The sequence below is a fragment of the Haliotis cracherodii genome, unplaced genomic scaffold (assembly GCF_022045235.1).
Source record: "Haliotis cracherodii isolate W230 unplaced genomic scaffold, xgHalCrac1.p SCAF_7, whole genome shotgun sequence".
NCBI lineage: Eukaryota > Metazoa > Mollusca > Gastropoda > Lepetellida > Haliotidae > Haliotis > Haliotis cracherodii.
The window spans coordinates 46,831,870-46,855,568 of record NW_027266330.1 but is presented as its reverse complement, the minus strand read 5'-3'; the positions used below and the strand labels follow the sequence as shown (position 1 = coordinate 46,855,568).

At 39.6% G+C, this 23,699-nt stretch overlaps 1 protein-coding gene across 1 annotated transcript; it reads right to left on the bottom strand.

Annotated features, from left to right (window-relative positions):
* Positions 1 to 15,275: 15,275 nt before the first annotated feature.
* On the bottom strand, positions 15,276 to 22,978 carry LOC139447834 (glycosyltransferase family 92 protein F13G3.3-like). The gene is made up of 2 exons (XM_071229312.1): positions 22,042 to 22,978; positions 15,276 to 16,823 (listed from the first exon to the last, which is right to left on the bottom strand). The coding sequence occupies exons 1-2, from the start codon at positions 22,434 to 22,436 to the stop codon at positions 15,908 to 15,910; spliced, it is 1,311 nt and encodes a 436-aa protein (XP_071085413.1). The 5' UTR covers positions 22,437 to 22,978; the 3' UTR covers positions 15,276 to 15,907.
* Positions 22,979 to 23,699: the final 721 nt, after the last annotated feature.

The window sequence follows — 23,699 nt, the reverse complement described above, 5'->3', positions numbered from 1 at the left end:
TATTCGGTAATAACATCAACAGTTTAAATCATAAGTCCCAAGCACGAGAATCTGATGGCACACAAGTTCAGTAGCGTGTATGGCCACCAAGTACGTTGACAACTGCCACACAACGCCTCCGCATGGACCTTGTGATGCTTGTGAACACATGATTGGGAAGACGACGCAATTGTTGCTGCAAAATGGTGCCAAGATCTTGCAAATTCTGTGGTTGGTTTTGGAGAGTGCGCAGACTTCTGCCAAGAACACCCCAGACGTGTTCGATGGGATTGAGGTCGGGAGACCTTGACGGCCAGTCCATGACGTTGACTCCCGCATTCTGAAGGAAATTCCTTGTAAAAATTGCTGTATGGGGTCTGGCATTGTCGTGTTGGAAGATCAAACCGGGTCCATGTGCTGCCATAAAAGGCAGAAGTTCTGGTGCCAGTACCTGGTCGCGGTAAGCAGCAGCGTTGAGGTTGCCAAGGATGACAAGAAGCCTGGAACGTGCACAATTGACGTTGACGTCTGTGTAATTGAGTCAGAATCGGTCCGCAGTATGGCCGTCGTGCTTGAAGGTGAGCAGTTCTCAGACGTTTCGAACAGTTTGCGCACTCAGTCTACCCCTAAACAGTTCATTTCTGGTTGATGTAGCCGTCAAAAATCGGTTACGGAGGTGACGTAAGACAAACTGACGATTCTCTGCATGTGATGTCACACGTGGTCGACCTGGCCGAGGGCGATCAGCGGTGGTACCCGTTTGCTGTAGACGCGTCTGTAAATCATCAACCGTCCGTCGACTACAACCCATCGTCCTTGCGACTTCAGCTACGGACGTTCCCGTCTGCAACATGCCGATGGCACGTTCACGTTGCACATTTCAAAGGCGTGGCATGACAATTGGCCGTTAAGACTTTTGTTTTCTTGTGTTTTTCTTTTTTTGTTAATGACTGCTGAAAACACGTGCGGTATTATGGCCACGTGACCAGTTGCACGTGAAAAAACACTTTTGCCACTATAGTGCTGTGAACATGATTTTGATCGAATCACCTGCACAAAAACGGGTGTTATCTGAAGACAATACGTGGCCATTACTCTTTAAATACACAATAAGGGCCCACAATGATAACTGGTCAAAATGTTAAAATTTTAGGATTGTGAAGCTTTTAATCTGGTTCAGTATGTATAGGAGTGTATTTTTCTTTGTTCGAATTAATTTTCTTTAAAACATCAAGTGAGCATTTTTCATCATTCTTTAGTTTTCAAAGCCCCAACTTACTGAACCGTATATAAAAATAGGAGTTACAATGGCATCAGGCAAATTAAGGTAGGTACTCATAGATAAGTTTTACGATCTAGCTTTTCATATTACAAACTTCATAGCTTTAAGGCTATTTTCACGTAGCGATTTTTTGTGGTTGTGAAGTACATTGTTATGGAATATTTCTCTGTTTACACTCTTCAACATTCTGAAGATTGTTGTTTTGTTGTATTTTCCTACCCTTTCTTATTTCCATTGAATATCTATTGAATTTTACACTTGTCAACATTTGTGTTCAGCTTCCATCTCTTACAATACTCGCAGTACAGCCGAAAATACACCAGCTGATCTCAACTTGATATGCAGAGGAAATGAGGATTTACCAGAAGAAGATAACACAAAAATGTTCATTTACATACGTAATACAAATATATTTATGCAAACTATATATTTCTCACTGTTTACTTATCTTTCCTCTTCTTTTTTTCCGTCCGTTCTGTTCATGTTTAGTTCAAATTGTGAATCAGTTGTGGAAATATCTAGGAGAAGGTGTCCTAAGTTGGAGAACTTGTACCCAATCTTATTCACTTTTTGTGAATATAATGTTTAAATCACAACATCACAATATTCGCTAAAAACATCCAATTGTTTCTATAAATCCAGTCTGGTAGTAGCTACTAACACAGTGCCATCACCATGTAACAGGGGTAATAACTGTATGTATATGTTCAACTGTTCTTCATCATTAATAACACCACCACACTGCTGAGCAACAAGACAGAGATTCCATAGTTGAGTAGTTTGCTCGGCAGACCTAGTCTCCAGACACAATCTAACGATTTTTTCAAAGTCTATAAAGGCTCAGAATTTTTAGATTTCAATAGTTGTAACAAGACTATACAATGTAATCATATGATCACAAGTTGAATAACCTTTTCTAAACTCTGGTTGTACTTCTGTGATCGACCCGTGAAGATCTGGGGTAGAATAGGTCTTCAATAACCCATACTTGCCGTTACAGGCCACTAAGGGGATCGGGTGGTCAGGCTCGCTGGCTTGGTTGATGCATGTTATCGTATCCCAATTACGTGGATCGATGCTCATGGTGTCAATTACTGGATTGTCTGGTCCGTCTTATAGCTGGAATTTTGCTGAGTGCGTCGATAAACAACACATAAACAAACAAACAAACAAACAAACAAAGATTTTAATTTCCCCCTAGCTATGCCATTGCATAAGAAAGAGGTTTAAACTGTTATGGGTCTCTGTTCCCACTACCGCCTAGTTTTGTTTATCGCTTACAGAAATTCAGCAACATTGGAGCCACTGCGTTCTTCCCAACACACAAGTGTATGCATTTTCCGGCCGCTTCAGTCGCCTTGACTACGGTTCAACTGTAACTGCCAAAGCTCTAGGCTGTGCTATAACTATAACCCAACGGTAATATCTTTGAGAGACTATATAAATAATAAGACCTAAAAGAAATAGTTAATCCAATCATTAAGATATAATTTGATACAATGGGTTTTATGCAATGTATAGTCTTTGTCCAAAACATCCCCTTGTTAAGAGAACGTACCCTTCCCTGACAGTCGGGTGTGCGTGTGTATAGATATGGAATTTTTAAAACCGATAACATAACTATGATCCGGGTTAGAAAAGGTCTTCAGCAACCCATGCTTGCTGTAACAGGCGACTATGCTTGTCGTTAGAAGCGACTAACGGGTGGTCAGGCTCGCTGACTTGGTTGATGCATGTCATCATATCCCAATTGTGTGGATTGATGCTCATGATGTCAATCACTGGGTTGTCTGTATTTACAGACCGGCGTCATATAGATGGAATATTGCTGAGTGCAGCGTTAAACAACAAACAAACAAACAAACAAACAAACAAACTTCTGTGGTCGTCGAAGATGAGTCGAAATATGCAGTTAGCCTATTGTTCAATACAGATGTATATAATCTACTCATGTAACAGGGCAGTGTTATTGATCTGTAGTTCTTAGGCTCTTTGTAGTCTCCCTTATTTACAAATATATGTATGCAGGTCTAATAACTCCTTTTAATCATAGTTCTGGGAAATATCATTGCATCAAGAATGTTGTTGAGCACATTGGCATAGGTAACAATAATTTTGTCAGTAGAACTGAAAAATGTTCGTTAATAATATTATCGACTCCACTTGATTTTTTGGGTTTTAACTGCTTAACTGCAGACACTATTTCGTCCTCCGCAATTGGACGACCACGAAAATCTTTAGCTTCATAATGAACTATACTGATGTCCTCTGTTGATTCACTGCCTGCTTCGTGGTCATTGTTTCTCTCCTTGAAATAATCACACAGTTTGTCAAGGGACGATAGTCTCTCTTCACTTTTACACTGCTTCAGTATTTTCCTCCAAGATTTGTCATCATTCAGATGCAAAGCATCGAATTTCTTCTGTAACGAGATTCTAAAATCTCCACTATATTGGAGTAAAACTCCCCTCTATTATCTACAGGCACATGTCATTTGCAATGGTTCCAGTTGTATAAAAGACTTTACTTGAGTTACCTACTACATGTACCGTGTGTTCGCATGGGTTTGTTTTAGATACAGATTAGTGGTGAGCTGACTGTAGTCTGTATAACGAAATCACCAGAATTATGCAGTGTGAATAAAAGAAATCACTATGATATTTTCTATTACTCTGTGGCTGGCTATAGACTATATGCTATGTGACTATAACCTAATCCCCTATTCCCGGAGGGGTGGTCGGGTAGCCTAGTGGTTAAAGCGTTCGCTCGTCACGCCGACGACCTGGATTCGATTCCCGACATGAGTACAATGTGACAAGCCCATTTCTGGTGTCCCCTGCCGTGATGTTGCTGGAATATTGCTAAAAGCGGCGTAAAACCGAACTCACTCACTCACCCTATTCCCGGTACGTTGATGTCCTCATTGTATGAAAGTGGGGGATGTTTCGTAAAAGTTCTTCTGTGGCTTCATTCCTCCTGAGGGTGGCTAGTTCATCTCCATGGTAGCAGGGTACTGGTGCGCTCTCTGAACGGGCTGATTACAACCCGGGTCGTCTAATATTTTTAGCTTCACCATGCCAACGTTATCATGCATGAGTGGTTTCTCCATGGCTCCGTGTAATCCGTGTAGTCACTGGGTTATCTCCCTTTAGTTACACGTCTTATTTGTTACACACCTCTATATTCCCAGTTGTTACACGTCCTATTTGTCACACACCTCTATATTCCCAGTTGTTACACGTCCTATTTGTCACACACCTCTATATTCCCATTAGTTACACGTCCTATTTGTTACACACCTCTATATTCCCAGTTGTTACACGTCCTATTTGTCACACACCTCTATATTCCCATTAGTTACACGTCCTATTTGTCACACACCTCTATATTCCCAGTTGGTACACGTCCTATTTGTCACACACCTCTATATTCCCAGTTGGTACACGTCCTATTTGTCACACACCTCTATAGTCCCAGTTGGTACACGTCCTATTTGTCACACACCTCTATATTCCCAGTTGGTACACGTCCTATTTGTCACACACCTCTATATTCCCAGTTGGTACACGTCCTATTTGTCACACACCTCTATAGTCCCAGTTGGTACACGTCCTATTTGTCACACACCTCTATATTCCCAGTTGGTACACGTCCTATTTGTCACACACCTCTATATTCCCATTAGTTACACGTCCTATTTGTCACACACCTCTATATTCCCATTAGTTACACGTCCTATTTGTCACACACCTCTATATTCCCATTAGTTACACGTCCTATTTGTCACACACCTCTATATTCCCAGTTGTGACACAGCCTGGGAGGAGGCCAGGAGGGTGAGGTGAGGTGAAATTGGGTTTAACGTCGCGTCCAAGATTATTGCACTTATATAGCGACGTGCATGTACGTGTGTTTGTGTGTGTGTGTGTGTGTGTGTGTGTGTGTGTGTGTGTGTGTCTGCTTGTACTAGTCCGGCCTGATGCCGATTTATAGTGCTAGCTCACTGAGATACCATGCCGCAGTTTAACATGAACACCCCACTCAGATCACCCCACTGACTCCGAGCTGACCGGTCCTTGTTTTAGCCCCTTAATGCCGAGCGCCAGACGGGGGTAACAACAAGTATCATCTTTTGACGTCTTTTGGTATGACGCGGCGGGGGGTCGAACCCCGGACATTCCGCTCTCCGGGCGGACGCTCTACCACTAGACCACGGAGGCGGTCGGGGCCAGGAGAGGATCAAGTAGACGACACCTACTGAGTAATGGACCAGTCCTAACTGGAGTACATATGATTACCACACAGACCAAGTGAAATGTTATGATATGACTTAAAGGCAACTAATCTGTATTTGTATGGTTAATCTGCCTTAAAACAATATATATGAAACAATACGATATTCTTTGGTGAATAATTGTTAATGTATTTATTTTATTTTACTAGAGTCAGGTCTCAATTCCAGTTTTAATCTAATTATTTAATTATGTTATCTGGTATATAGGGTTTGTTTCATCGGCTTTGGTCAATATTGCCAAGGAGCTGAAGCAAAAAATATTATTAGAATAAATAAGTGTGGAAGAGGGTATGTTGTTGTTGGGGACAACCTCACAGAGTCAATTGACATGCCCAAAAGCATAAACGGGATCAAAGTAAAATGGGATACCCCAAAATGGCTTAGTAATGTTAGAAGCGCTGTACATCTGGACAAAAGACGACAATCTTTTTCAAATTGTCTGTCAAGCCCAAAAGAAAGTCACTCAGTCAACCATCCTCACGGTGTTCGGGATGAAATGAATGGGCACAAACAACACACGAGTAGTAATACTGACATTACTAGGTCAGTCCGTCCCCGGTCACCTTAATCTAGGTGGTAAGGACATAGGAACTATGCCATACAGGAAACCAGACAAACCCAATGCACAAACAGTGTGCTAAATTGACACACAAAAACACCATGCAACTCACGTGAAAGGAATGTCGATCACAAAGAGCACCATGACAAGGTTTGTTCGTCTTGCAATCAGGCTGAAATCATTGCTCACTAGAATGTCAAGACCATGACCCAGCCCGGTTCGGTTAAAACAAGAATTGCAGTGAGATCCGCTATCTGACATAGATCTCCTAAAGCCAATAGATGCAATAGCGAAGGCCAAACTAACTCTATTTCTGAGAGATGGACAGATACTCGGACGTATATAAACAGAGCAGCCAAGGATGAAAATGAAATTATGTCAATATAAGAAAATAGAAAATATATCAATACAAAAACAGAAATTATGTGAATACCAAATTCACAATAGATATGTGTACCCTACTAACACACATGAGTCCCAAAGAGGGACAGGTCAGCCGAAATTGCTTAGGCAGAAGACACTGCTTGAACACTCAAAACAACAACAAAAACACCACCACCAACAACAACAACAACAAGCTTGGGTCATAACCATAATGGGTTTGAGCTTAGTAGAGTGTGTTACATCGCAGCGAGGCACACAACACAACCACTCGACATTGTGAGTGAGTGAGTTTGGTTTTACGCCGTTTTTAGCAATATTCCAGCAATATCACGGCGGGGGACACCAGAAATGGGCTTCACACATTGTACCCATGTCGGGAATCAAACCCGGGTCTTCGGCGTGACGAGAGAACGCTTTAACCACTAGGCTACCCGACCGCCCCTCACTTGACAGACTTGTCAACACTGGAGACAGGGTTGGAGTAAACAAAGACTATTCAGAGACATTCAGTTCAATTAATCAACCAATCAATTCCACTTCCATTGATAATAAAGAATGTTTATCTATTTATAACACACACACACACACACACACACACACACACACACACACACACACACACATATATATATATTTTTGCGCATATACTTCACATGAATAAACTACAAGTTCACTTTTCTACAGTATCTTATGTACAGTAAACTACGTTTAAAACGAACACGCTTACAACGTACTGACGGATATAACGAACTATTTCTTGGTCCCATTCATTTGCTGTATATATGTTGTACATATGCTTATAACGAACTACGGTTATAACGAACTGACGGATATTACGAACTATTTCTTGGCCCCGTTCATTTGCTGTATATATGTTGTACATATGCTTATAACGAACTACGGTTATAACGAACTGACGGAAATAACGAACTATTTCTTGGTCCTGTTCATTTGCTGTATATATGTTGTACATATGCTTATAACGAACTACGGTTATAACGAACTGACGGATATAACGAACTATTTCTTGGTCCCGTTCATTTGCTGTATATATGTTGTACATATGCTTATAACGAACTACGGTTATAATAAATCAAAATTAGTGGTCCCTTCGAGTTCGTTATAACCGTAGGTCATTGTATATAACTTTATAAAAGTACATAAAGGACAAGATTACTTTTCTAATTTTCTTGGATCATTCCATTCTAATACTTAGGTAACACAGGGTAGACTAGTCTGTGCCCACAGCCATGACCTATGTTGTTTTAAGGTGTGTGGCAAACGGGACGGGTAACTAACGGGAGGATACCGAACTGATCTGTACAATCTATTTGGGAGAGACTATTAATGGCCATATGTGTGATTAGGTGGGGACAACATAAGGTAGTGCTACAATATTACACTGAACCATAGACACCATTACACTGTAGCATAGCTGGACAACCCAGACATAGTGCAGCTCTAAAGATTAGACGACGAGGTGTATAGGGGATTATCACGGCTGAATGATTTCTATATCTGAACAATAGCGACTGCCACATTGGGAACCCCACTCATTCGCATGACCTCGGCCTATTCGCACGAAGTGCCAGTGCGGTAGCAGATCTTTATTATATTTCTGTGCCTGAGGCCAATGGCCAATATACAAGAATAATATAGTATTAGTATAACAGCGAGGAAAGGTCCCGATGGAACATGTTTAGGATATATATAACCCTTTCACGGAGGACAGCACGCTGTATATTATGCCATTATTTTTTCAAACATCTTGTTTAGACAGGTGTTGTTCCCTTTGGGCTTTTAGTTAATTTATGGTTTTCTGGACAAATACTAGTAATTATTACTTACAAAGTATAGACTTTACAAATGACTGTAAAGAACATTGTGTTATATACTTATATACACGTAGATACTGTTCCCTTAGACCTTTATGAACTGGACATGAGAACGGGTGGCCGCGATTCGCTGTGCAGAGTTGCGTCCCTTGGGCACGCCAGAAACCAATGATTGTGGGTTTGAATCCCGGTTCGCCCCGATTATGTTTCTAGGTTTGTCAGCACCATACCCGTGCTCGTGGGTTTCACCGAAGTGGTGAACGTCCGAGACCTGCATCAATTAGGGCTTTTCTCCCACATTTAGCTGACACGCCGTCATATAATTGGAATACTGTTAAAAGCGGCGTTAAACCCAACTCACTCACTATAAACTGGACAAATCATTACAAAACGAAACTCATTATTCAGCAAATAGGGCACATTAGCTATGACGTTTAATTACACCGGCATATCGTACTTGTTCCACAGAAAACTTGGACATATAGAATACTAAACAATCTCTCGTGTAATACCAATGTTATAAAACGAATGAATAGTTCGGGTATTTGACGAGCAAAAGCGAGTTTGAGTTTACCAGACTAATACTTCAAACACGTCAAACGTTGACACAAATTAATGTAATACCATACAACGGCCCACCTTTAGAATTCAGGCGTAGCGCTAAGGTTATCGTAACTCACATAAGTTGACAAAAACTAACTACTGTCGTTGCGCTACAATACGATCGCCTTGTGGAACGGAACCAGAAAGTTTACAATACTCTATGACGTTATTTGTGGAATTTTGTTGCAAGATCCATCGGCGAAACAATTCCATGTGACGTCAGCCTAGCAACGGGGTTGCTGGGGTAATTGAGTGTGCATAAGCTCCTCCCCGTGGTTTATCATTCCCTCATGCAATGTCGTTGTATAAGCCAAGAGACGTTGAGAGCTTTCAATGGTTGTTAGTGGAACTTGTTTCCGCAGTACATAAGCACGCGCTTTGGTATTACACAATGTGCAATACAGCCGTATGTTTATTAAACAGGGAATCTCTTCACGGGCAAGTTATAAATGCCTCTGTGCACTCCTGTCTTAGGTATCCCTACATTTCCGAACCGTAATGTAAAAGTGGCATTATTTGAGAATCAAAACTCATAAAGTAAACGTTGTATGAAAATTGGTCATAACAATACGTAGTCCTCAGCACTTCAAATAATGCTCACTTGGCAATTATTGCAACGTATTAACAACTTTGGTAAAGACTAACTGATTCATGAGTACTATTATAATACCAAGATAATTATATTGTTAACAATATCGGCATTACAGTCACCTTATGTCCATCTGTCAACTCCTGCAATCTTCCACCCCTGAATACAACTATTTTTGCTTTTGACAAATTAACAGAAAATGACCAAGACTTGCAATACTTGTGCCATACACACTGTCTGAAATAAGAACCACATCGTCGGCAAAGAGTGATGGAAATAACTCCAATAAATCTGCTAATAACTGAACACCCCTATCACATGAACCAACAACTTGTGTAGCTATTTCATTTATAGATAGAGCAAACAGAATTGGACTTATGACACGCCCTTGTCTCGGTCCCACAAGACAATCAAATCCTTCATTTGTCTCAAAGTAAGATCTAATTACTAATTACAAACTCTTAATACTGTGTCACATCTTCCCAAATATTCCAACATTTTGAAGAAGATATAAAAGTTGGTTCCTGTGCACCGAGTCGTAACATTTTTTTAAATCAACATCCATTTACTTTAACAGAGTTTGATGATGCAAATACAACATAGAAAAGGCACTGCATTTGGTCATACGAAATATTGAAAAACCTATCTGATCCACCCAAAAGCTTACTCAATCAGTTGTACAACACAATATGGTCCAAAGGAGAGGTTAAAAAAAGCATGGAAACACGCTGCAGCTATCCCGCTTCTAAAGCAAGGGAAAGGCGAAGTCCTACCAAACTCCTATCGACCGATATCACTCACCTCAAACATGTGCAAAGCTATGGAAGCCATGGTTACGAAAAGGCAAAGCCTTCGACATGGTATGTCATGATGGACTCCTCACAAAACTAGCACAAAATGGAGTAGAAGGGAACATGGCAAACTTCATAGACGGCTTCCTGCAAGACAGGTCGCTATCAAATAAAATAGGGAATAATCACTTATCAGATAAAAAATAGACTATGGCCGTGAGGCCTTTCACTCAGCATCAGTTGCTTTACAAACAAAGTATTAAAGATATTTTATCAGAGCCAATATGGTTCAATAACCAATTAAAATATAATTTCGTTTTAAAACATTGGTTTGATAAGGGTATTCATAGTTTAAAAAAATTATGTAGCAACAACACATTGCAAGACAAATTTCAAATTAAAGGTACTTTACTTGATTACAACAGAGTAATGCTAAATATCCCTAAATCATGGAAAAAAGTAATAAATGGCAAATTTTGTTCCAGGGGTAATTTATACATAAATAACATATACTTGTTGATAAGAACAAAGGGCTCAAGAATGTTTTATGATAACTTTACTCTGACGTATGATAAATAGGCAAATGAACTTAATCAAAGCATATTATGGAATAATATTTTTACTCACTGTAAAAGGTGTACCAGTGATGTTTAATTAATAGATTTCCCACACAGATTCATAAATAGAGCTATATATACCAAAAACGAATTATTGAAATGAAGTTAATAGATGATGATGTATGCTCTTTTTGTCCCTGAATCTGTAAAATTATACCATGTATATCTAGAATGTGTTTCTGTAAAAGAATTTTGGTTAGAAATTGAATCTCGAAAATTGCGTATGATATTCATATTACCAGTCTAGATAAATTATTTTGCTGCAACAAAACTCTCTTTTCAACTATATAGTCCTTCTTGCCAAAAGGAAAAATCAACAGTCAAGCATTAAAACAACTCCAATATGCTTTCCTTTCTTCATAAAAATACTGAAAGATATATGTAAAATAGAAGAAAAAAATATTGCAATGAAAAAAACAGTTGTATTCATAAATTTGACGGAAAATGGAAAGAATTATCAGCCTACTTGTTATAACATATCAGTCAATCAAATATATGTATATTACCCATATCTTGATCATGTTTTATGATCCCATAAAGTGCTACGCTAATATAACTTATGTACCTATGTTACAGATATATGTCCACTGAATTGAAATAAAAATATTTAAAAATAAAAAATGTCTTCAGCCGCCTCTACAGAATACAATACAAAGTCCATATGCTAACCACAGGTGCTGCAACAGGTATACTAAAAACAACCAATAGAAACAGAACATTGAAATTAAGAAGAGAGCAATATCATAATTATAGGGACGAACATCAAACCATTTGGTGAAATATATATGTCAAGGCAAATACACCTGAGATAAAGCCCCTAGCTCGGAAAATCCCTCACTTAAGCCATCTGGGATATTAGTACATGAACCCATCCGAAGTCACAATTGTGATGACATTCAGCCTCCAGAAAGTCACTTATAAGGTTTACTCCTCCCTGGACTTTAAACAATCCCAAAGTTGACACTGCTTTAACATCAGAAGTCACTAAAAAAGAAAACCCAACCCAACCCAACTACGATCAGTATCTACCACTAAAACTACCTGGGACAGCTGGGTCATATATATTCTGATGGGTCCAAGAATCTAATCAACAACACTGCGGGTTACGAAATCCATATCCACAGCTCCAAACCCTAAGTACAGTCGGTCTGATGTATTCACGGCTGAATTGGAGGCAATTCATCATGCACCCAAACCCATACCGGAACTACCGGAAGCAAAGGCGGTCATCTGATCAGACTCGCAAAGTGCTCCACAAGCCATCAGCAGCTAGAGATACAATGAAATGTCAGACCCTCTATAGCCCAAGGATGGTAAGAGCAGATGGACGCAAGTTAGATCTACAGATGGCTTTACAAAATTCAACCCAAAATCCACCCAAAGCCATACTCATACTGAAATGAAAGGACAGTTGAAGTAGCCATCTCGGACCTCAGACTCGGTCACAGAAAGCACTACCACAAGGTTTGCCCATCTTGCAATCAGGCTGAATCCATTGCGCATTTGTTACAGGAATGTCAAGACCACGCCCAAGCCCATCTTCCCGAGGCAAGTGAGTTAACTGACTATAGAAGTCCAGTTTCCATCCTTGCCGAACTAGGCTGGTATTATGGAGTTAGATTTTGGCTGGACTAACGAGTCTATGCATAGTCCAATCAAAATCGCGCACCAAAATCGAAATCGGTTTGTAAAGTGTCATGCAGATTTCGGTCGACTGCAGGATTTCCAAAGCATGTGCACCGCTAACTCGTTGTCAACAGATATTTTCTAAATCTTTTCATGTTTTTAATCAAGGTGCTCACGTGATTTGATGCACTTCGCGATGTAAGACTCGTTTTATTACAATATAGATCTTGATTATCGACCAGATCATCTTGACTGGGCGCCACCGTTTTGTTTGAAGCAAATGCAAGTGATACGAGAGGTTGAATCTGATTGGTCAATAGGAGAGGCATAGAAAAGACATAACTCGTAATAGCCACTGGTGGCGCTACGATGTGGCGCTAGAATTCCAGCCTAGTTCGGCAAGGGTGGAAACTGGACTTTTAAAGTCAGTTAACTCTCTTGCCCCGGGAAGATGGCCAAAGCCCGCCTCCGTTAAAACAAGATCCGCTATCTATTGTAGATCTCCTAAAGCCAAGAGATGCAATAGCGACGGCCGAAGTAACTCTATTTCTTACAGATGGACAGCTACTCGAACGTATATAAACAGAGAGCTGAAAGATAAAATATGAAATCTTATCAATATATGAAAACAGTGAGTGAGTGAGTGAGTATGGTTTTACGCCGCTTTTAGCAATATTCCAGCAATATCACGGCGGGTGAGACACCAGAAATGGTCTCCACACATTGTACCCATGTCGGGAATCGAACCCGGGTCTTCGGCGTGACGAGCGAACGCTTTATCCACTAGGCTACCCGACCGCCCCTATACGAAAGCAGCAATCTCATCAATACAAAAACAGAAATTTGATCAAAACTCGCAATAGATGTGTGTACCCTACTCATACATATGAGTTTCAAAGAGGGACAGGTCAGCCGAAATTGCTGAGACAGAAGGCGACCTCTTCAACACTTAAAGCAACAACGTCACTATTTAAAGTTGATCTGGATTGGTAACGTTGTTAAATATAAATATTTATTTATGCATATATTTTTCAATTATTATTTGCAAATTGTGGTGCAATGCAATGGATACAATGGACATTTCTTATTGTACATAAACCGTGATAGAAAATATATAATACAGAGCATCACTGCGACTCACGAACAAGGGGAGAGACTTGTCAGAGGGGTACTTAAAGGACGTGATCTAGTCTGCCATTGTTGGATTTTAATTTTTGTGGAAGCCTCGGTGGCTGAGTGGGTTAGATTGCTGACTTTGAGTGCTGGCAATTAGGTGCCTCACTCTGGCAAGTGTGGGTTCGAATCTCGGACGGGACTCAACGAGTACGAGAATCTGTACTAGACTCAGAAAGCGTTATCCCAAATGTGACATTTGTTACAAAAGGTGAGAGACGGCATCACCATATTCACACATAGTGTCAGTTGTGAGCTAATATATGAAAGGGTGTGATTTAATACAAAGCGTTTAAAGAATGTTTGTGGTTGCCTCAATGTCGTGGGTTGTGTTGGCTGTTGGTGGGCAGCCTGTGTGACAACACTTCCAGTGAATACTGTCACATTTGGTAGTTTTAATTCCATGCTTGTAGCCGGACTGTATCGAGCGTCGTCCACCACGAGAATGAAAGATAAAGCTGGTGTTGACGTGTGCGTTCGCCATTTTGTATTGACCATCTGTCAGTGTCTTGTACAGCAGGACCGCCGTAGTCTAGAGGCAGAGCGTCCGCCCAGAGTGTTTAAGGTCCGGGGTTCGAAACCCGACCGCGTCATACCAAAAGACGTCAAAAGATGGTACTTGGTGTTACCCTGTCTGGCGCTCGGCCTTAAGGGGCTAAAACAAGGACTGGTCTACTCGGAGTCAGTATACTGTGTCTGAGTGGGGTATTCATGTTAAACTGCGGCATGGTATCTCAGTGAGCTAGCACTATAAATCGGCATAAGTCTGGACTAGTATAAGCAGCCACACTCACACGTGCATGCATGTCGGTATATAAGTGCGATAAACTTGGACGCGACGTAAAACCCCATTTCACCTTGTTCAGTCGGACACCATCAATGCTCATAAAAACACCATTGTCTAACCATAAAGAATGCTTATGCAGAGCAAGGGCTTGCTGTAAATCGACGCGATGCGGGTATGCTGCAGGTAGGAATGGCTCAAAACGACCTGCCAGGCATCGAATCACAATATCGGAATCGAAACAGCTGGACAGTTCCTTGGTTGAAACCAATTATTGTCAGAACCGTAAAGATACGATTGAGGGAGCATAACTTCCGCCCCTGACGTTATGCGATACGCCCAATATGGCTTCCACGTCACCGTCAAGCAGGCCTAGCGTGATGTAGACAGCATCTGAGGTTCCGAAGACAAGACTGGGACAGTATACTGTCCACAGATGACTCTCAGGAGATTTCAACTCATCATTGTTAAAGGCAATTTGAACGACGTATGCAACCGGGAGGGCATCCTTCGAGATCACGTTCTACCCTCTGTGCGAATGCTGTGGTGTATTGTCACGTTGCAGCAAAGATAATACCCGCCCGAATTTTTTTGAGGCAGCATAGCATTTCTGTACTGCAATGGCCAGCTGTTTCTCCAAACTTCGCCCCCATATAGAACATGTCTGGGATGTGATGGAAAAAATTTACGACAGGACTAGAACCAGCCGGTAACGCTAGGTCAGATGGCTCAATCTTTGGTTAACATATGGAATTTTTATAGCGAATTTAAAAGTTTCTCAGAACCAGAAACGTATGTTTATGCAATTACGATCGCCGTCATATAGCTGGAATATTGCTGAGTGCGGCGTCAAACAAAAAATAAACAAAAAATACGGTATTAAGACTTTAGAGGGACTCTTGCGGTTGAGAAATAAGGAAGATAGGTGACAAACAAATTTAAGTATGAATGATAAACTGCCCCTTATGTCTCCGAGGTATAGAGGACGAATATCATTTTGTACTTGTATGTGCTGTTTTTTATGCAATTAGAATTAAATATTTACCAAAGGCGTGTATCACTAAATATAAATATATGCATATCTTTTAAACATAATAGCACACAATCCCGATGGAATCCAATCATTATAATTGTAGACCGTCGCCATATAGGTGGATTATTGCTGGAGGCGGACAAAGTAGCTATCAAGGGACGGAACTCTGCATGGCGAATCGTATCGCCTGAGATCACACTATACAGTTTATATGGAAACAAGTGTCAAATGTAACCGGCAACAATAATACTTTCACTCGCATTAGTTCTGTGCATTGCCTTTTCAAAGTCGTAATTAAGTACCCTGGTTTTGACATATAGTCGGAAGAAACATTAACTTTCTAACGGAGAAGCCTCAATTATGTAAATGTGCTTCTTTGATACTGTGTATTCAAAATGTGATATATCTTCTTGACTCTGTTTATCAGTTCTTCACGATATCGAAGTGCCGCCGAATCCTTCACTGTCTTGATTTTTGCATCAACAAATTGTTTATAGTGAAAAAGTAGACCCAGTGATTCATTCACCACTTCACGACTATATCCTTTCATTAAATCTTTCACCTCGTGTATTTCAACATTATGTACCCTCATGGGGTTAACAATGAATTTAGCACGCATGTTATATTTCCAAATCACTGTTTGACGCTGCCGTTTCAGGAGCGTGTAGAGGCCGAATGTTTTTGAAATTTGAATATCGACATTCCCCATGCCATCAGTGATGTCTGGGCCGAGTTTGTGCAAGAAAGAATTCCGGAAAACGAATGCCCCTGCCTGTGGGTGGCGTTCCATGATGTAGTCCAAGAGTTGCTGCCACGTTCGGTGTTTGTATGGTAATAAGATCTCATCAAGGTCCTTGAACACAATGTAGTCGGACGTATGCATGTTCCTGTAGAAACAATCTCGAACTGAAGCAATCTGCGCATGATAATGTACATCAACATCCGGTGGATACCACGGAACTACTTTCACGACCCCTCTGTCTCTGTACATGCGCAGAACAGCATCTACTTCCGGTGCAGCAGAAGTGTAATAGATTGTGAAGTCCCGTGCTCCCAACATCTGGTCAAATTCCAGAGTTTGCACGACTTCTGTCATCCCGCTGAAATTTGAGTGTAACGCAGGTATGCAGACGGTGAATTCTGCTTTGAAACTTTTTGTAGGTGGGTAGTTGATCTTCAAGTAATTCCTTGGCGATGTTCTTGTTCCAGAAAGCCCAACAAAATGTGGATAACTCCCCTTCTTCAAAGGACAGGTTATTTCAAGGTTGTTGAATCTGAAATAAGAATTGACAACATTGATCAGGTCAGAAGGTCCCGGATTATCCAGTGTATTAAATCTCCATTGTAATAAAAGCGCAAATACAGCCTTTTGGTTAAGGGTGGCCTTTTTTGCACATCTCTTTAGGAAAAAGGGCGCTGCGCTGGTAGCCAAACATGATTAAATACATATTTTTGTTGAAAAAATGTCACCAAATGATTTAGATTTATACTTTCACACGATAACATGAGCAGTATTATTCAATAGGGTTGGATACGCATGCAACGGATGGTTGAATTTTGTAATAAGATAACATTGCCTTCTAAAGCGAAAGAAAACTACCTACACGAGAATCGTAAAAAGCGTTCAGACACTTCTGTCAACCTTTTTGTCAGATTATGCAAATACCTTGAGGAAAACGAATACGTAGGCAGAAAGTTCCAGATTTAAAGCCAATAGTAAATGCCTTTCATCATATGACCGCTAAGGGGCTTTCTCGGGTCCTCTTTGGGGATCTGACCGTAGATAAAGAATGTTAGCATCCACCCGTGAAGATCCGGGGTAGAATAGGCCTTCAGCAGCCCATGCTTGTTCGTAAGAGGCGACACACGGGATAGGGTGGTCAGGTTCGCTAACTTGGTTGATGCATGTCATCGTATCCCACTCGCGTTGACCTATGCTCATGATGTCAATCACTGGATTGTCTGATCCAGACTCGATTATTTCCAGACCGTCGTCATTTTGCTGGAATATTGCTGAGTGCGGCGTTAAACAATAAACAAACAATGAATGTTAACATCAAAGATTTGTGTTGACTTGTTTCACTGAATGCAAGATGGATGTAAGAGAGAACTACAGACCTTAGATATTTGGCAGAGGGCCTCCTGATTTACACAAACCTTTTGGGTGTGGCCTTGGACGTGCATGTCACGTTACCTTTGAAATCTCAATAAATGTTTTTGGTAGTGATTATAATGTTCGATCCTCTCTTGCAAGGCACGATGGCCCACATGGGTAGAATGTGTGAAACCAATTTATGATGTCCCACATCGAGATATTGTTCAATATTGCTAAACGCGGCACAACACTACATTCGCTTAATCACTTGATTTGTCTGTTTTTGGTGTTGTTTTATTTATCTCGACAGAGCTACGAATATGGTTTCTTCAATGGTGTAGACGGTTTGAATGAGTGAGTTAGTGGGGTTTGTCGTTACTTTGAACAGTATGGACAGTATCCAGTTATTATACGGCGTGATATGGGAGGAAGGACCGGTGTGATGCAGGTCGTACTCTTTTGATGAAACACAAAATTCAAGAAGCAATATCATCTCGATTTTAGGATTCGAACCCACGAAAATATTCTAACCATAACTGGTAATATTTACATCTGGACTGAAGTTGGCTTGAGCAAAAAATATAACTCTGATATTTCAAATCTGAGCAGAGCGAGATTCTAATAATGCATGAAGGATGACACTGTATTGGAAACATAATGTAGTTAATTTACGCCCCCCCCCCCCCCAAAAAAAAAAAGAAGAAGCAAAAAGCAAGCAAAAAGCAAATAAAATAATAGCAAAAAAAAAAGCAAAAAAAAGCAAAAACAACAAACAAAATCCCCCAAAACCCAACCCAAAACAAAACAAAACAAAAAACAAACGACAAATCAAACAAAAATCCCATCTCCCAAACCCAACAAAAAAGACCAAACCAGCACATGTCTTTGTTAGTGATTGCAACATCTTGTCATTATTTACCTATCGAGAGTGGAAGATGGGTCAATACACCTTAGAGGATAGGAAAAGCACTTCATGTAATAGTCAGGACATTGCTCACGAAATTATTTTATATTTAAATGTTAATATTATAATTCCATCAGACAACTATTCTTAACATTAATGTATAAACTTATCCAGCTTTTTAAATGTAAAAGTCAATCTTAATAGAGAAACTAGCCAAATATTGTAAAATAGTGATGGATAAATATTCTAGTCGCCAAATCTTCTGTAAATCCTCAACATGTAATGTACATAATTATTAGCCTTGAAAGTAATAAAGTTCTGTACTGTCACTTTGAGTTTTCCTCCCACAGCAGAATACGTCGGAATACGAGGGTGATTGCACACAGTTTTAACGTTTTATATACAGACGACGACTGTGTGAATTAAAAAATGTATGACGCGAAATGATTTTTATATGCATTTGTATGTGAATCAATGGTTGTCAAGCTACATAGCGAAAGATCTCAAAAGGCTTTTGTTAAACAAAATTAATGCTTTCCAAGCTCATACATGTAAATGCTGGAGTCCCGCAGGGATCAGAGCTTGGTCCTATTCTATTCGTTGTTTTTGCAGGTGTACATAATACAGCGTATAGCATGATTGAACCAGTCAGGCGTTGCGGCTTTATGACAAGAGCTTTCGCAGTCACGTTATTAGGGAATGTTCATCGAACCCGAATTGTATAGTATGTATCCATATTTATTTAGCTGAAAATATTAACCATTTCAATAGTTAACATGTATACGAAAAATTCGTCATTTGATTTTCAGCAGTGATGCTAATCAATCCACAGCAGAACTGCTTTAAACATATTCATTCCAAACAAAACCAACCTAGCACGTCTGTTGGAGAAAACACTTGATATCAGATAACTTTGATAAATGCGTCATTTATTTTGCTGTATTTTGGCTTTTGTTGTGCAAAATCGACGAATATATTAACATAGATGTTCTTGTGGTTGAACGGTAGTCTCCTGTCACACTGTCAAGAGGAATTATGTGACGTACCGACAGGCAGACGGACTGACAGATAGACAGTAGGTATTTATCTGAGACTCAACCCAATACATGCGTCCAATACAACACAATCATGGTTATATGTAATATGCAATGTGCCACTTTGGGTTATGAACGATAAAAGTGTATTTAAAAAACATATTAAATCAGTATTTTCTCGTTTCTCGTTGCATAAGTTTCAGTTAAATATATTCCATCGTTATTAATATAGTTTATCAGTTGATTTCATGAGGTGGATAATATTTTCAGTTGGTGGATATTCTTCGATGAAAGTAGTCTTGATAAATTATCATCACCTGCTACTCATCTTCTACAAAATTCTTAGTTTTCTTCAGAAAAAATTCCCAGTATCTCTCATCATCAGGACTATTATGGTGCCTTCCAATCTTAAAATATCTAAGATTATAACATCTAAATTTTGACAAATGCCACTTAATATATTGAGGTATGTTTGTTGTTAGATATGATTCAACATTAAGAAGTGATTTATATTGTTGATAGTAGTTATTAGGAGTATTCTTATTGGATGTGAAGAATCTTTTGCAGAATGAAATCTGTATAACTTCTTGTGGTTAATGAAGTTCACCATATTTCAGCACCATAACACAATATTAGGACTATCACATTGTCGAATATATATTCATATGATAAATATCCAAATTTGTTTGTATAATGATGTGAAACAGCTGAAGGTTTTACTCCATGATAATTTGGGGGTGAAACAATCACTAAATATCTGTAGAAGCTAACAACGTCTAAATGTGTGTCGTTAACTTAACACAAAACCTGAAGTATTCGAAATCTCTAATATTTTAACAGCATCTAACTTGATGCGCCTCTCTGCGCGTCCTTGCAGGTGCAACAGAAACTTGGACCAATTCAGTTCCGATTCTTGGGATTCGTAGATCAGTGTCACAGCCAGACTTCATTGTTGAGCCAGATGTAGGCGAGGATGTTTGTTCCCACTGCTTGTTTCAACCATTTGTGACACAGCGCAGCGTTCTTAATCTAACAACTTAAAAAAGTAGTTCGTGTGCCTCCAAAATGAAATCCCGCAAGTTAAAAAGAATAAGTCACATTTCCTGGCACACAATCTCCAGTAATTGTTGACTTGAGGCACTTCACGTCGAGTGGCATGCAGTCCGATATTGTCTTCATAATGTTATCATTTTGTTCATTTGATCATAAGTTTTTGTTTGTTGATGAAAAGAAAACACTCAAATTACTTATGTTTTGTCAAGTCTTGTGTGTGAAAATTATGTGAAACAAAAGGAAATCCGTAATTAAACTTACACTAAAATACGTTTATAAGGAACACGCTTGTAACGAACTGACGGGTATTGCGATAACGAACCACAATTAGTGGTCTATTTCAGTTCGTCATCGCTGTAGTTCACTGTATCTTGGAATATGTGTATTGAATGTTTCTTTTATCGTAAGTACATTATTTAGCTAATAAGGTCAAAACATCTCGTTTTTTCATTAAACTTTTTATTAGTTTGTTATGTGCTTTGTTATGTTGATACACGTGACATATTCACATATTGTTGTCAAAGTAAGACATATTGGCGCAACTTCTGGTGTTTCAAATTAAATTTGTTCTAAAACTGTAGTTGAATCTCCAGACAAAATGTTTGTTATTTGATGTTTTCAAACAGGTAATCAGAATATTGTGTGATATTATAAAGTTTAACGCAAGCACCAAAACCTAAACAGATATGTACGTCATTTCGTAATTGAACTGAAAGAATCTTGTCACTAATACAAATGCAACGTTAGTTTCGTATAACGATAATGTTACATTTACCGAAACTGTGCTATCTTGCTGTGACGTGTTCACATAACCACGTGTTTTGCTATTTAAAGTGCAACTCTAAATAAGCTCCGTCCACTTTGGTTGGTGCAGATACTCAAACACGATTGGATCTTTTATGATAAAATTGCATAAAACTTATAGATATGGAGCCATTTGTTGAATCCAATATTTGTCATTGAAGCTGATATCTAGTTTGCGTACTATTGTCAAAAGGTGTTTCTCGACACTACGTTGTGTTTACGTTGTCTGCCGATGTTTGAAACTTAAACACCACCAGCTTCGGGCTATTTATAGTCAGGGTGGGTCTGTAAGACTATTATAAGTGGGATATCATGTTAGATTGAAGAACATTCACCACTGACGCCCTGATCTTTGAGTGTATTTCTTACCCAGAATAGAAATTAAGGTAACTATTTAATGTTGATACATTGAATGATTCAGCCATACCTTTTTGCGCTACCCCTATTTTAATGTAAAGTACTCGAGTCTCTTCTCAATTAGTATTCGTATAGGACGGGGTATTTTGAGTCCGGGCAAATCTTACATTATAATCAATACTATGATTTCAGTAAACATGAAATAATAATAATATCATAATGATGTTGATGATGATGATACTTACTTCATCCCATGATGATCTCTCATTTGATGAATGGATCCTGCCACACCCTCATCCCTAGTCTCCACCTTGTCTGTGACGTCATCCAGAAAGTAATAGGAACATGTCACACGAGCCGTGCTCACGGTCGGGCCCAAGCTGACGATTCTCACCAAGTTGTCACGCCCAGTGAAATAAGCGCTGAAGACATGGAGATCCGCCGAACCCTTGACCGATGTCCACTTGTGATTTAGGACCGGCCCAAAAGACTGAAATCTTTGAAACGGCAACACCAAATCTTCCGTCGTCCACACAAGTACAATAACACACAGGGCACATAATAAAGGCCAAATTATTTTCTTCCTGCAAATGCTCTTCATTCGGGGCAAACGTCGCTTCAGCGATCGTGAACAATTCATAACTATTAAAAGTCGTAAAAATTCAAATGTAGATGAGAAGATCGACCGTGGAAAGTGTTTGAACAAACCTCAAACATCTGCATAAGAGTCAGTATATATCCAGTTCAACACTGTTTACATGGACTGAAAATATCAAGCTTACAACGAAACCACGGCTTCTGTGTACGTAAAATATACAATCCTCTGGTTTCTCTTGAATTCGAAATCCGGTGGAATTCAGTTGACGTAATGGACTCGTTAGGATATCGAATAAATCCTTTGAGATAAATACCACTATTCCTGTATCTCAGTGCTGTCGTGTTGAAGACTCACCTGCGACGGTGTCCCCTGAAGCCTAACAGAATGCAGAAAGGATGACACAGTTGACTACTCTACCGTTCCCGTTTTCAACAGTACAATAACATGCTCATAGTGACTGGAGACTTGCATAGCGTTCTGTCGTATGCTCCTCGCCCCCAATGCGATTATGCTTATTAAAATGTAGTGTTGAGCATAGTACTTGATCACACACTGTCCGCATGTCACTCGGTATATGGTCTCTGACTAGGGGTAGCTCTCTCTCACCCACTCTTTACACGCAAGAGTGAATCTATTCGTGAGTGGGTTTTAGCCGCTGAACCTGTTAACCCTTTCACCGATGTCAATTCATTTATAAACATTTTTCTCTACTTCATTCACGTTTCACTAAGTGTTAAAATATTATGTTATTGTTCATAGCAGTATTCATTAACCTTTATCTATTAACATTTCTATCACTCTTTAACCTATTATCTGTTTCAGTGTGCTAACGTAACACTAAGGGTTAAATATTGCTTTTAGACGATCACCAACTAGATAATATCGCTGTTACTTGTTTTCGCCATTATGTTAGAACTTGAGTAGAAAGTATACATTATACCCATCTGCAGATATGTAATTCGTATGTTTTCTGCTTTATGACATATAACTAATTGATGTAATAGTAATAATGAAAATAGGTGAACTTACCTTATGACTGTACAACACTGTTTCATTAATCATTCCTCCATATATTCCGTTTGAATTAACCATTCGCTCAGTTCATATTTGGTTTAATCATATTTATTCCATCAATTGTACACGGCCAGATTTAATTTCTTCTTATATATCATCATGTAGTAAACTTTGCCGGAAAAACAACGGTCAAACCTCGGGTGAAGCGAGCGGCCTGCCCTCGTGATCTCATATCACATTAATAGACCAAGAGAGCGAATAACTGGGAATTGAAACATAAAACATACACAC

Bases quoted from the DNA above. Each gene is read 5' to 3' on its own strand.
- LOC139447834 (XM_071229312.1), bottom strand. From the start codon at position 22,436: ATGAATTGTTCACGATCGCTGAAGCGACGTTTGCCCCGAATGAAGAGC. The intron at 16,824-22,041 runs GTAAGTATCATC...TTCTTATTTCAG, and splicing joins AGAGATCATCATGGGATGAA to ATTCAACAACCTTGAAATAA.